Genomic DNA, 15,389 nt, shown 5'->3' with positions numbered 1-15,389 from the left:
ATAAAAAATATATATAGTAACATTTCACAATGATGTATCATTTGTTAACAATGTTATTTGCAACATTTACTAACACCTTAATAAATTCAAAAGTTTTATCTGTTGATATTATTTAATGGATCTGAGCTAATGTGAACTTATAATGAACAGTTGTACTTTTACAAACTAACATAAACAAAGATTATTAGGCAGTGTAACAATGTAGTAGTACTGCTTTTTGTTAGTTAATATTAGTTAATGCATTAACTATGGTACTGTTATATATATTATATATATACTGTTATATATTAATATTATTATTAATATTTTAAAATATTAAATGTGAAATGAAAAATATTTTTTAACTTTTTTACTTGCTTTTTATTTATTTACATATTTATTTTTTGGAAACATACAGTTTAGAAACATACAATTAAGTTGTGGTTAATTAATATATTAACACTTCCAGTTCGTAAGAAAGTTAGAAGAATTAACAGCTTTGTCAATTACAGCTGAAATACCAGAGGAAATTTCTTACCCTATATTTTTTGTTACATATTTGTAATTGTAAGTGTTTTATATTTGTGTATATTTATAGTATTTATATTTTTGAGTTGATATATTTTGAATGCTCTTTAAATTAATCATAAACTTGGTAGTCACCTTTATAAATTTAAAGTTTAGTGCCCATCTGCCAAAAATGCCTATTGTCATTCACTGAATATCAAATACATCAGCTCTGTTCCTGGATTCTACATGCACAGACATCCACTGTGATTTTTTGAAACTGTGTGTGTGATTCAACGCTTTTGTTTCCCCAGACTTGGGAGTCTCTCTAAAGTCTGTTATTTCTGGATAGCGTGGAGTGGAGGAAAATTATCATAAATTACAGGGTAAATTACTGAACCAAAAAATATACTTTTATATTCAAAAGAAATGAGCATCAGTCAGAATGACAAATCAACCCTTTTCTCTTACCTTTAGGTTTATGAGAAAAACACATACTTTAATCTTTGAGCACAGTTTAATTCAGTTTATACAGGATTTCCGTCTCTAGCTTGTGTGTTGCTGATTAAGTGTGTGAGTCAAAAAGCATGTGCCATTGAAGGCTTCCAGTGTGGAATCAATACTCACATCACAAGTACTTGTTAACCCTTTAGTGTTATAGCTGATGGGGCCGACATGTAAGCACTAACTGTGGTGTTTAATTCCTCTGAATTTGTAACGTGTTCATACAGATTTAGCAGTTTTAGTATTGTATTCTGCTTTTGCCATATAGTTACAACAAAAACATAAGTTCAGATAAGCGATTTAGCTCTGTAACAATTCTTCAGCGGTCCCTGATCTGGTAGTGTTCTCTTTTGCTTTGTTTTAATAACTTTTCCATTGTGCTTATTGCCCCCTGCAGGAGAAAGAGAAGAAGTACATGCTGCCATTGGACAACCTGAAGCTCAGAGATATAGAGAAGAGTTTCATGTCCAGCAAGCACGTGTTTGCTCTCTTTAACACTGAACAGAGGTTAGAGATAATATTTTACTCACCGCAGAGCTCTTCAAAATAAAGAAATACATTAATATCCACAATGCATAATTAATGTTAACGTAACCTGCCATTCAAAATGTGGGGTCGGTTTTTGAAATGTCTTATGTGCACAAAAGCTGCATTTATTTGATCAACAACTCAGTAAAAACAGTAATACTTTGAAATATTATTACTATTTAAAATTGTAATTTAAAACTGTTTTCTATTTGAATGTATTTTATAATGAATTGTATTCTTATGATGGCAAAGCTGAATTTTCAGCTTCATTACTCCAGTCTTCAGTGTCACATGGTCCTTCAGAAATCATTTTAATATACTGATTAGGTGCATATATACTAAAAATTAATACATATAATAAACATATATAACAAAATATATTTTTATTATACTTTTAGTACTGATTTATGTAATTTAGTAATACATCTCAAATGACACTATCGTCTGGTCATTTTTATTTCGTAAGCACAATATGACTTCATCGCTCATGCATGTTGTTGGACTGTTGTCTTAGGAATGTGTATAAAGACTACAGGCAACTTGAGTTGGCTTGTGACACCCAGGAGGAGGTGGACAGCTGGAAGGCATCCTTCCTACGAGCTGGAGTTTATCCAGAGCGCATCACTGTATGTGAATGCTTCCCCAGTCATATTAACATATTAACTCATTACTGTGCTGTAACTGCTGCCACATGTATAACCAATCCCCAACGCATTTCTAACAAACATTGATAGTTTACTAACTTCACCGATTGTGCTTTCTTTGCTACATCTGCAGGATAAAGAGAAGGTACGGACTGATTTTTTCCCTCTTTCAAACATTTGTCATATGCAAACATATTCCTCTCTGAATATCAGTATGTTTTGTATTTAACAATGCTTTGAAATGATGGTGTAAACCCTGCCATTGACCAATTAAGGATGGAAATCAATGCCTAGAAACTAATTTTCAAATTAACTGTGACCTACTGGTTGGATTACTCATGATAGGTTTAGATTTATTTGCTTCATTATTCCACTTTTTGTTCCTCATTGTGTCCCTAATTTTATTAGTGCCAGACTAATATGTAAATGTCAATATGTGTTGCTGGTCCTCAGCAGAGTGACGCTAGTGAGGAGAACGGCTCTGATGGCTTCATGCACTCCATGGATCCTCAGCTTGAGAGGCAGGTGGAGACCATCAGGAACCTTGTGGATTCCTACATGGCCATCGTCAACAAGACTGTGCGGGACCTCATGCCCAAGACCATCATGCATCTCATGATCAACAACGTAAGCTGTGTTTAACATGACGTTTTGATATCAAATAAGAATCATATAAGTTAGGGTCTTACTGGTTTCTTACTGGATTTCTCTTAGACCTGCAGTTCCGGGGCAAATACAGCTGGTTTTTTAGTAATCTTCCTTGCTTTCTCTTCACATAGACTAAGGAATTCATCCATGCTGAGTTGCTGGCTAACTTATACTCATGTGGAGACCAGAACTCTCTGATGGAGGAGTCAGCAGAACAGGCTCAGCACAGGGAGGAGATGTTGCGCATGTACCACGCTCTGAAAGAGGCCCTCAACATCATTGGGGACATCAGCACCACCACCGTCTCCACTGCCATGCCCCCGCCGGTGGATGATTCCTGGCTGCAGGTACAAGGAGTACCTTCAGGGCGCAGGTATTGTGTCATCTTTAATAAATCAACTTTGTTTTGATGTGAATTTCAGTGTGCACTTACATTCCAATTTAGAATTTGAATGATACGGCCTTTCATTGGTTCAGTATTTCATGCTGAAACAGGAAAGTGAGGTGGAATATATCAAAGATCATTATTATATATAGCCAATATCCTTTAGTTTATCCTAGCAAAGTTATTATTTGTACTTGAGATTGAATTTCATGCATTTAGAGTTAATTACACTGTTATAGAGTTGGATTCTCATGCTAAACATGGCCAAAGTTTCAAAAAACGATTTGGACGTATGACGGAGTATTTTTGTGCCAAAAACACTCACAAAGAAAGAAAGAAAGAAAGATGACATACAGGACAAAAGACAAACTGTCATAATATTCTTTTTATTTTCTCATCAGATCTCCAATGTCTAGTCCCACTCCCCAGCGTCGGGCCCCACCTGGGCCCCCTCGTCCAGGTGGACGCACTGCCCCAGGACCCCCTACCGCTGGAGCACCTCCTGTGCCATCCAGACCTGGAGCCTCTCCTGACCCCTTCAGCGCCCCCCCGCCCCAGGTCCCCTCTCGTCCCAACCGCGCCCCACCAGGTGTCCCCAGGTGAGTCAGAGAGGAGGTTCATTCATACAGTAATTTTACAAAACATAATTACCATCCTGACATACAAATAAGAGTAATAATGTTCCAGTGTAATTGTTCAGATGATGCAAATGCAAATGAAGGGGGCCTTTGAAATGTTTAATTTAATTAAATACAGAATGTGTTTTGACTACTGTGGGGAGTAATACAAGTGCTTATGGTGTTGAGAGCAATGATCTACAAACTACCCTCCATTTACACCCTTTACAGCCCTTCTGCCCTGCCATGATCCCTGGTCTTTAACACAAGAAAGACAGATCAGTAGCACTCTTCCTGCTATTTCTACTTCTTTCGCCTGTCACAATCCATTACTTTTTCTCAGCTCACACACTCCTACATACACTCCAACTCAGAGACCTGCACTAACAAACCACTCATACATTTTTTCAACTTCGCTGCTTTTCTTTTTCCATCTTCTTGACATGAATTCATGTGCATATTCATTCAAATGTTGTTTTAACTCATTGAGTTCATGTATTGTTTGTATATAATCTATAGTAACATCAGTGCATCAGCTTTGCGAGATCATTCTCTGATGATATACATGTTTGTGAGGAAAATATAAGGGAATCAGACCAATTAAACGGGACAAACCATGGAGATGATACGGTTTTGCTTCCTCCCATTGCCTCTTTTCTGTCGACCCATGTTCTCCTCAAACTCAGTCCCACTAAATCCCTTCCACGATGATTCCGGTTATTCTTTCAGAATTTCTATCAGTGACCAATGAGGAGCTACGCAAATGGTATGTCTGACATATTGTCCTTATGTGATGTCACCACGTCCTTGCATGGTTTTATCATTAAATGTGTTAACATCTGCTGTTCCCTGACACCTACCATTCACTAGATATAAGTACACCAGCCTATACTGTCAGTTCATTTGTTCAGAGTATTTTATTTTTCTAATGTTTTTATTTCAACTATGCTTGGAACTGCCATTTAATTTTATAATGAAGAGATGCCACCTGATTGAACAACTCAGTCTTAAAGGGATACTCCACCCCAAAATGAACATTTTGTCATTAATCACTTACCCCCATGTCGTTCCAAACCCGTAAAAGCTTTGTTCATCTTCGGAACACAATTTAAGATATTTTAGATGAAAAACGGGAGGCTTGTGACTGTTCCATTGACTGCCAAGTAAATTACAACGTCCAGGTCCAGAAAAAGTATGAAAAACATTGTCAGAATAGTCCATCTGCCATCAGTGGTTCAACCGTAACGTTATGAAGCGACGAGAATACTTTTTAAAAGTGTATAAAACAAAAATAATGACTTTATTCAACAATTTGTCTCCCCTGTGTCTCTCCACATCACCGTAGTGCCATTTTGGAAAACACCTGCTGAATGCAAACTAAGTACGCTCTTCTGTGTCAGCTGAACCACAAGGATACATTTTCTATGTGTATTTACACTTTGATTTGAGAGAAAACAGCGCATCCTTGTGACACGGCTGACACAGAAGAGCGTAAGCTGCCTGCGTTCAGCTCATATTCTCCAAAATGTCACTACGGTGATGTGATGATTATTTTTTGTAATCATTTTTTTTTTTAAATTTCTTTGTCCGTTTTTTAGCCATTAATTTAAGTTAATTTAATTAATTTGGGGCAGATCCTATTTAACACATATAGGTTTTTCTAATACTTGGTATATGACATGCTGTTTATGTTTTTGTGTGATGTGTATTCCTGACACAATTATTTATTTTTAAGTCGTTTTTTTTTTTTTTTTTTTTTTTTTTTTTATGAAAGTGTTTATTTGTGAGATTTAACATGCCAAATGTTCAGTAATGGCTTTGCTAACTTGCGTCTAGTTTACTTGTTATACTTACCATCAACCCCAAGTTTCTTGAAAGTGAATTGGATTAAACCAATTAAATCCAAGTTTTATTATTCGTTTTTGAAACTAAATTATAAATTATAATCTGATTTATTATTCCTGTGGGTGTTTAATAACATGACATCACAGATTTTGCAGTTCATGAATTCTCCACCTTGTGTATCATGCAGTATATTGTTCATTTTCAGTGTTCATTGTTACTGCCTTTGTCTTTATTTTCTTTTATGTTGTTCCTAATTGTGTGTCCTTTCCCCTGTTGTCTGTCTGTCCTTCTGTTTGTACGTCTGCGTCCATCAATCTGTCTGTTGTCGTCTTTGAAGTCGGAGAGTGCCAGCCTCCCCCACCAGATCCAACAGAGACTTGCTCACTGAGCATTAACACTGGCGATCAGCAGACAGAGGCAAACCACTGACTCCTCTGCCACTATATCACATTTATGCACACAAGCACAGTCCACATACATATCACATGTTTACTTGAAAGAGTATCTTCTCTTCCACAAATATACACCAGGAATGAACATCAGAAACATTATAAATAGATGTGGTGCCATGTATTCTATTACCAGCATATATCCTGTATTTAGGAATGAATAACACTACTTATAAAATGCACAGGGATTGTCAGTATAAACCAGCCTATTTCACTGTTTTCTTTAACATTTATGCACATGGATGCTAGATGACACTGACATGTTTTTGCCTTTACTAGTAACAACTAAGCCTTAACCAGCATCTGACTAGTTCTTAACCCCTCGATACACCTGCCTGTCCTGCATGTTTTTCTTAAAAAATACAATGTTACTTGTCCTACTGCTTCACTGACACTTTCATTATGTTACAATCTTATTTTATTTCTTAACGATTAGCAAGTTTCACCTTTTTATATTGCCTTATATTAAACTTTTTTTATTTTTATTTTTTTATTAATTGTATACTATTTTATTTTATTTGTTAATAACCACCAGGACAGAATTACAAATCTGACATGTTTTAACAAGTTTTTGGGATGCTCTGATTTAATACAGTTCTTATTAATATTTGAATGTTAGGTTGCACCTTTCTGAGACTGATTACATGAAAAGAGAAAACAGTAAATCAAATAAATAAATGCAAGTGAGAACCAGTTCTTATTCAGAATAGGTTTCAACACATTTATGTTTCTTTAAATAATGATTCTCACACATTATTCTGCAGATGGAAAACACTAAATATAGACTAATATTCTCTTTTACAGCCCCATTTAGCGAAACAGAAATCCAAACAAATGACTGTTATAAGTCAGTCCTTTAATATCAACCACAAAGCCCTACAAGTGTAGTCCAAACAAATGAATTTTAGTGAATCAGATATACACAGCACACTTTGGGCTTGTGAGAGATAAATCAGGGTTTCGGACGTGTTCAAGTAGTTTAAATACAGTACATTTTATAAGATTTGTCAGTAGTATTTTCTATAAAAAAATGAATGAATTAAATGTTTTGACCATTTTTTGATAACACCAACATTTTACAACAGATAACAGAGAATTGCTAATGGAATTGTTATGGAATCAGAATCATTTAGAGGAATCTGTTAAACTCCGTATACCTGAAAAGAGGAAAAAATTACTATTCTTCACATTTTTTTCATAGCCATCACATTCACAAGCGCTAATATTTACTTAAGTGAACAAAAAGCCATCATACCACTTTTGACACTTGACAAACCCATTCTTGTTCTTACAAATCCATGCAATGACAAAATCATTTTCCAAGCTTTTTTTTCTTCTTTTTTTTCCTTTTATTTGCTGTTCTTTTTTTTGCCTTTTAGCCGTCCAAGCAAAGGAAGCCCTTCTCACAGTGAGAATCAACATCCTTCATTTGACTCTTAGAGTCGATCAGCCTTCCTCCTCCTCCTCTCTTTCTCTGTCTCTGCACTGCCTCTCTTTCGCTGTGCTTTTCCTCTGACCAAGTGCATCCTGGCATTGCTGAATGCCGAGCGTTACTGCAGCAGCATGGATGAAGTGCTTGAAAGAAAAGGCAGAAAGATAAATGAAGAATGCGAGAGAGCTTGCTCCCTCTGTCTAAACTATATACACTAATCACATTGTAATGGCCATCTGAATAATACACCCAGTGTGGACTTTTTGAAGACACTGCAATGTTAATTATACTGCAGATGCTGTGTGGTGTTTGTGTTTACTCACAAGACAATGTCGACTTAATCTATATAGAGGTATATAGAGCTAAAGGTGAATCTACCTTATATAAGCTTACAGAATATTCCTGTCTGCATGCTAGTATAAAGGATAGCGGATACACAAAGTAAATATGATTTTTGCACTTGTTATATGATACTGTGTGTGAATGTATTCTTCCTGTGAGTTTGAACATTATTTGATCCCACGGTGTTTGTTTCAGCCACAATGTCTCTTGTATTTTCCCTAGCAAACTAATAAGTCATGTCTGACTGAAATGTACATACATTAGAATATTTATATATATTATGAAGTGTCTGGTATGAAAAAGGTCTCAGAATTATATTTATGTGATATTTTAAAGTTGGTGCAATTAATTTATTTGTTGATGCAGCAGTGGAATATGTCCGACCAAAGAGAATGGTTGGTGAATCAATCTGTCTGCGGTTGAAATGTTATTAATTAATAAATTCAAGAATCCTTAATACAATGACATGAGTTTAAATGAATATAGCATCTGTTCTGACTCATTATGTGGTTAACAGAATCTGTTACTGTGTTGATGTATATTTGTTGTGCATCTCTTGGAGTTGTGCTTCTGTTGGCTTGTGTCGACATATACATTCACTGCGTGTTGATAATGAAGTCATTGTATTAATATATAAATGAACTGATTGTAAAATGTAAGTTTACGGTTAGTATGTGTGTGTAATATACATACTGTATATGGAGGGGTCTGCGGGCAACACCAAAATCTCCATTGTTTAGTTGAACGGGGGGGTGTGAATCTTACTGCTGCCATGTGTATCTGTTTGTGGTCTGGTGTCATAAACCGACCAATGCTTTGTGATGAAATTAAAGTGTCTTTGTGTGGAAGATAACACTGAATTTTGTTCTCGTGATTATTATTAATGTACTTTACAGTCAAGACTTTCAGGTATGTGTCTATACTGAAATTAACTTTCAAAAATAAACTCAGCCTGAGAAATATTCACTGGAGTGAAAAGTGTAACTGTTACCCCTGCTTTGACATTTATGTATAATTAAATTAACATTGATGCTCCACAGAATAACATTGAATAATGTTAGTGTTAGATTTATTTAGTGTTGTTTGTATAATTAAATTAACATTGATGCTCCACAGAATAATTTTTTAAAAATTACGATCGATCAATTTAAGCTGAGAAAAGTATTAATTTCTTTAAAAAAGTATTTAAAAAATGAGAAAAGTATTAATTTCTTTAAAAAAGTATTTAAAAAATACCAACCTAGGTTATTTTATAAGTTATTGATTATATTGTACTTTTTTATTTTTTTAGTGTTTTTTGTCATTTTTTATTTTTTTATGTCTACTATCACTTTCGATCAATTTAATTTAATGTAAGTTAAATCAAAAACCAGTCATTACTAAGCCATAACGACAGTTTAGGTGGCATTGGTGATTTCCATTCTAAAAGAAATTTTCTTGTAGCAAAATGCCATAGCATTTTTCTTTGTCTTTAGTTATGTGAATGTCATCACCTGCAACACCAAACAGAGCTGTTAAATATGAATCTGCTTTATGAATGGATCTCTGCTTAGCTGACCCTCTTAGAAGTTCAAGGCCAGTTCATTCGGCTTTGGCTGAGGAAAATGAATGTTGATGGGAATTCCCTAATTACCACTGAATACTCTGTGCAGACTGCAGATAACTTTGTAAATCACAGATTTCCTGTCTGTTTTAAAGACCAGATGGCTTTTGAAAATGCCTCACATAATAGGGAGGAAAAATGTATGAACTAACAAATCTTGAGTTTTTCTTTAGTTATTTCTTTTGGCTGTTTCACAATATTCTTTAGAGCATTCAGTTTTGATCTGCACTATAGCTGCACTGATATGAATTGCTAATCAGGGAGCAGAAACTGCTGTCACACTGGACATCAGTGTAAAGTAGTTCTCATTCACCTCCAGACTTTTAGCGACAACCCCTTCTTTTGCTTAGCCTTTTTTTTCTTTTGAGGTGTCACTTAATTGTGTAGGACTGTTAATAGCTGAACAAGAACTATTACAGCAAAATGTGGCAATATAATGACTTGTTGGTGTAACCACATGTGTCCAGTGTAACCTAAGCCCATTTTTAGGTAACTGAAAACAGTCTAAAGAGTTATTAAGTTATTAAGAGATCAAATCTAAATTTAATTATAAGCTCACTTACAGGAAAAACTGACACAATTTGTAAAAACTAAACAAAATAAAGCACAACAAAATTTACTGGACAAGGAAAGCAAGCAGTTTTGTGAGGGAAAACTGTCCTGTGACTTCAACTGAATTACACTACAGAGTACTTGGCTAACAGTGAGGATGAAAAAAAGTTAAATTCTTTCTGGACACCTGGGAACTAAAGACACTACAGGTCCTTCTCAAAAAATTAGCATATTGTGATAAAAGTTCATTATTTTCCATAATGTAATGATAAAATTAAACTTTCATATATTTTAGATTCATTGCACACCAACTGAAATATTTCAGGTCTTTTATTGTTTTAATACTGATGATTTTGGCATACAGCTCATGAAAACCCAAAATTCCTATCTCAAAAAATTTGCATATTTCATCCGACCAATAAAAGAAAAGTGCTTTTTAATACAAAAAAAGTCAACCTTCAAATAATTATGTTCAGTTATGCACTCAATACTTGGTCGGGAATCCTTTTGCAGAAATGACTGGTTCAATGCGGCGTGGCATGGAGGCAATCAGCCTGTGGCACTGCTGAGGTGTTATGGAGGCCCAGGATGCTTTGATAGCGGCCTTAAGCTCATCCAGAGTGTTGGGTCTTGCGTCTCACAACTTTCTCTTCACAATATCCCACAGATTCTCTATGGGGTTCAGGTCAGGAGAGTTGGCAGGCCAATTGAGCACAGTAATACCATGGTCAGTAAACCATTTACCAGTGGTTTTGGCACTGTGAGCAGGTACCAGGTCGTGCTGAAAAACGAAATCTTCATCTCCATAAAGCTTTTCAGCAGATGGAAGCATGAAGTGCTCCAAAATCTCCTGATAGCTAGCTGCATTGACCCTGCCCTTGATAAAACACAGTGGACCAACACCAGCAGATGACATGGCACCCAAAACCATCACTGACTGTGGGTACTTGACACTGGAATTCAGGCATTTTGGCATTTCCTTCTCCCCAGTCTTCCTCCAGACTCTTTTTTTTTTGACATGACATGCAAAATTTGCTTTCATCCGAAAAAAAGTACTTTGGACCACTGAGCAACAGTCCAGTGCTGCTTCTCTGTAGCCCAGGTCAGGCGCTTCTGCCACTGTTTCTGGTTAAAAAGCACATGCCTGTGCACGGTGGCTCTGAATATTTCTACTCCAGACTCAGTCCACTGCTTCCGCAGGTCCCCCAAGGTCTGGAATCGGTCCTTCTCCACAATCTTCCGCAGGGTCCGGTCACCTCTTCTCGTTGTGCAGCGTTTTTTGCCACACTTTTTTCCTTCCCACAGACTTCCCACTGAGGTGCCTTGATACAGCACTCTGGGAACAGCCTATTCGTTCATAAATGTCTTTCTGTGTCTTACCCTCTCCCTTGAGGGTGTCAATGATGGCCTTCTGGACAGCAGTCAGGTCGGTAGTCTTACCCATGATTGCGGTTTTGAGTAATGAATCAGGCTGGGAGTTTTTAAAAGCCTCAGGAATCTTTTGCAGGTGTTTAGAGTTAATTAGTTGATTCAGATAATAGCTCGTTTAGAGAACCTTTGATGTATGCGAAAATCATCAGTATTAAAACAATAAAAGACCTGAAATATTTCAGTTGGTGTGCAATGAATCTAAAATATATGAAAGTTTAATTTTATCATTACATTATGGAAAATAATGAACTTTTATCACAATATGCTAATTTTTTGAGAAGGACCTGTATACTGTGCCTCACTTGAAAAAAACAAAACCTAGTCTGAGAGTGAAGGAAAACAAGAAACACTTATGCTGTGGATCTTAACTGATGCAATACTGTAAAAAATCATGGAACTAAAATAAAAAAAATTGCATACACTTTAAGACACGTTTAAATGAAAAAGTACAAATATTGTTGGATGACTGGAACCCAGCAAAAATAAAATGAAAAAAGAAGGAATAAAGCTACTGTAAAGAGAACAGTTACTTCCTCGGGGCAAATACTTTTGCAGTCCCCATGAGGTTTAGACATTTTTGCAAATGCAGTCAAATGCCGTGCGTTTCAAATGCAGCGCTCGGATTGGTGGAGAGCTCGATCCAGCGCGTCTGAGCGCACCACACACACTTCCTCCCCAGAGCGGGACGGGGGCAGTTTCTGCAGTTTGAATGTCCCACTCAGAGCTAGTAAAAATAAACATAATAGCTGGGACTTTGTGTTAGTAAAGAAGATGGATTATAGCAGACAACACGGACAAAATATGGACACCAGAGAAAGGTTAGTGTAAATGGCATTCGGCTGCGGAGTATGTTCGGGGACGTTTGGAAACGCCTGCTGAGAACCCCCTAAAGTACAGTGAACCGAGTTTACAAAAATTCCTATAAATGAGTTGGTGTCAGGTTTAAGATTTGGAAAAGGTGTAAGATGCAAAGCTATGCCGGTTTCAGATTTACCTCTAAACAATGACCGTACATGGAAGAAATCGTAAATCGTAATTTTATTTCTTAATGCTGCAGCTCGAAATACTGGCAGTTTCTTCTTCGGGCTGAGTAAAACAGATGTTTTGTAATCTTAAGCAGTACAATAGTGTTTTTTGTCACAGCCCATTGTGAGGAACTGAAGGGGTGTCTGTGATCACTGAAGCGCTGAAGCTACAAGTTCATGATTACTCGATAAAGCTGTGAAGATTTGGAGGCAGAAACAACACGCTTCGACAGCACAACAATCAATGGCACACTGAAACACTCAATGCTGTTTATCAACAAAACAAAGTGGCAAAAAAAACCCCAAAACAAAACATTCACAGACTGTCTTTTGTAAACTCTGCCTGGAACAATTTCCACCAGTCCAAATGATGTTTGGATGAACTTTTCCGTTTTTAATTCTGTTAATAAATAATAATAATAATCTATTAACATCATCAACTGAAATGCGGTGATTTTTAGTGGATAGGCCTATACGAAGTTCACACGTGTCCTAGCATAATATTTATCCATATCAGTTTATAACAATATACATATTTTGTCAACTTCTTTTTGTGAAACGTTCTGTATGAAAAGTTAGCATGTGCAATCTGTTTCAAATATGCTTGTTGTATTCCTCAATTGTAAATCGCTTTGGATTAAAACAAATGCTAAATGAATTAATGTAAATATGCTGCTTGATTTGATATTTTTTTTTATCTAGAGCATTACATCCATACATTTTTTAGTGTGGCCTAAATGTCTAGGCTTTAATTTTTGGGCCACTGATTACAAAATATGTATCGTAATCACTTTGAAATTCCAATTAGAAGCAGATGTATAAAATGTGAATTAAATTTTTTTGGAAATGTAACGTCTGAATACGATTTCAACTTAGTAAGATGCAGTTTTGCGTACCTCTGACTTCTGACCTCCCACTGCTGCAATAATTTTTGCGTACCTCTGACTTCTGATCCCTTCAAAGAAGAAAACCTTAATTAAACTTAATCATTGACACTCTTTGTTTACATTTCTGAAACGTTATTGACTCAAAGAAGAACACCAGCTTCATGCATCAAATTCATGTTTAAATAGTGTGACGTTGACAGGACTTCTTCATTGCTGGAGTTAATCATCTTTTTTGAGTAGATTAAGATCATTTGAGAGCCTCCTGCTGGGTTCACTTGTCTATCACTCTGTCATGTGAGTGCACTAACTGTATTACACCTCTCGCTGTGCCTATAGGAAGAGACTTCACAGGGAATCTGTTTGGCTACAGGATCCCTTCCTCCCCAAGGGACCGTCAACAAAGAAGCCATGTAAAGAAGGAACCAGGCCTACTGACAGCAGAGAGAGGAGATCTTCAGTGGCACACATCAGATCTGTCAGGGACAAAACACCACTGGCCACGAGCCAACAGGCAAAGTAAAGAACCTCTGTGTCTTGTGACAAGCACATAAAATGCACATGAATGGAACGCAACTGTTTAATGCTGCGTGACCATATCAAAACAAACCACACAGCCTTACCAACTGTAATATATTCATATATGAATGGGCTATATATTGATACATATAAAAATATATTGCAATGACAAAAACTGCACTTTTATCATATAGGCTACTACTGAACCACTCAATTAATTAACTTCTCTTTAATGAATGAACACATGGGTTTACATAAAGCTGAACACAAATTCATAAACTTTATGACTTATATAGTTTCATAGTTACACATTTCATATATAAAAATATGTGTGATGGTATATAAGGAAAAAAGTGTTTACTGAAAACGAATATTAAAATTTTAGGATTTTTCAGTATATCAAAAGCAGAAATTCCTTATGTATTATTCAGTTATTCTTTTTATTTTTAATATACATTAAATAATATACTGGTCATTGAATATATCCTATATTTTCTTTGTGTATCGAAAGACAGTTAATAGTGGGGATTACAGTTAAGGAGCTCATACATCTATTCATATAACATTTGTTTATATCATGTAGACCAGTGATTCTCAACTTTTTTGCGATTCAGAATCCAGAAATGGGCAAAAAAAAAAAATAAGAGTGCTGAAGTAAAATCAGTTTAGAATTGCTTATGTAGACTCAGTTTCTTCATATTGTTGTTTCATCCTGTGATTCCTGCAGTCTCAGAGATGGTAGACCTGCTGAGAGGAACTGGGAGAAAGCTGTCAGAAGTTCATCAGCTCGAGTTAAAGTGGCCTCAGTGGTCAAAACTGCTGTAAAGAGCGGTACAGAACCTGCACAGAAAAAGTGGCCTCAGTGGTCAAAACTGCTGTAAAGAGCGGTACGTGAGTGATTGTTCATCTGATTACACATTAGAATTCAGCTCCATTCTGATGGAGATGTAGAGATATTTAAACATTCATTGACATTGTGCACTGTTTGTCACTAGATGGCAGTGTTGAAATGCTCAGACCAATCTAACCTCTCTGTGAAGTAACCAGTTCCTTCTGCACAAGGAAATAGTTCATGGGGTTTTCGACCTTTTAACAGACTCAGGGACTCTCATCCAGACTGTAAAATTGTATAACTTTAATTAATGGCTTTAAAAACCATTATTAGCTTTTATAATGACAGATTATTAATGCACTTTAAAATCGGTTCACATAATAAAATATTTTAATATATTTTGAAACATATCCCATGGTTATTCTCAAATTTTAGGGGTCAGTTATTTTTTTATTATTTGTGAAAATAATACTTTTATTCAGAAAGGATTAAAACTTTAAAAGTTATTATTAAAAATAACAACAACAACAACAACAACAACAGCAAAGCTTGAGAGCTTTTAGGTCCCAAATAATATATAAAAAAATGTTAAACATACTTTATTATTATTATTTTAAATTCATTAGTACAGCATAATTGTTTGTGTTCCTTACATTTGCATAC

At 35.8% G+C, this 15,389-nt stretch overlaps 1 protein-coding gene across 6 annotated transcripts in view; it reads left to right on the top strand.

Annotated features, from left to right (window-relative positions):
- The window catches only part of LOC109093498 (dynamin-1), a 28,923-nt gene extending 20,081 nt beyond the window's left edge, over nucleotides 1-8,842 (top strand). Inside the window, exons 16-23 of one of the 6 annotated variants that reach the window (XM_042756807.1) lie at nucleotides 1,388-1,497; nucleotides 2,033-2,144; nucleotides 2,296-2,307; nucleotides 2,619-2,789; nucleotides 2,942-3,183; nucleotides 3,597-3,794; nucleotides 4,542-4,578; nucleotides 5,995-8,842. In XM_042756807.1, coding sequence (XP_042612741.1) covers nucleotides 1,388-1,497; nucleotides 2,033-2,144; nucleotides 2,296-2,307; nucleotides 2,619-2,789; nucleotides 2,942-3,183; nucleotides 3,597-3,794; nucleotides 4,542-4,563 — 867 coding nt within the window. In that variant the 3' untranslated portion in view covers nucleotides 4,564-4,578; nucleotides 5,995-8,842. Of the gene's footprint in view, nucleotides 1-800; nucleotides 873-1,387; nucleotides 1,498-2,032; nucleotides 2,145-2,295; nucleotides 2,308-2,615; nucleotides 2,790-2,941; nucleotides 3,184-3,596; nucleotides 3,795-4,541; nucleotides 4,579-5,994 lie in introns of those variants that run through there. The other 5 variants (XM_042756806.1, XM_042756808.1, XM_042756805.1 and 2 more) reach the window with 5 other exon arrangements.
- The last annotated feature ends 6,547 nt before the right edge of the window (nucleotides 8,843-15,389 follow it).

The sequence above is a fragment of the Cyprinus carpio genome, chromosome A5 (assembly GCF_018340385.1).
Source record: "Cyprinus carpio isolate SPL01 chromosome A5, ASM1834038v1, whole genome shotgun sequence".
NCBI lineage: Eukaryota > Metazoa > Chordata > Actinopteri > Cypriniformes > Cyprinidae > Cyprinus > Cyprinus carpio.
Note: the sequence above shows the minus strand (reverse complement) of the source record. Positions and strands in the feature narration are given on the sequence as shown.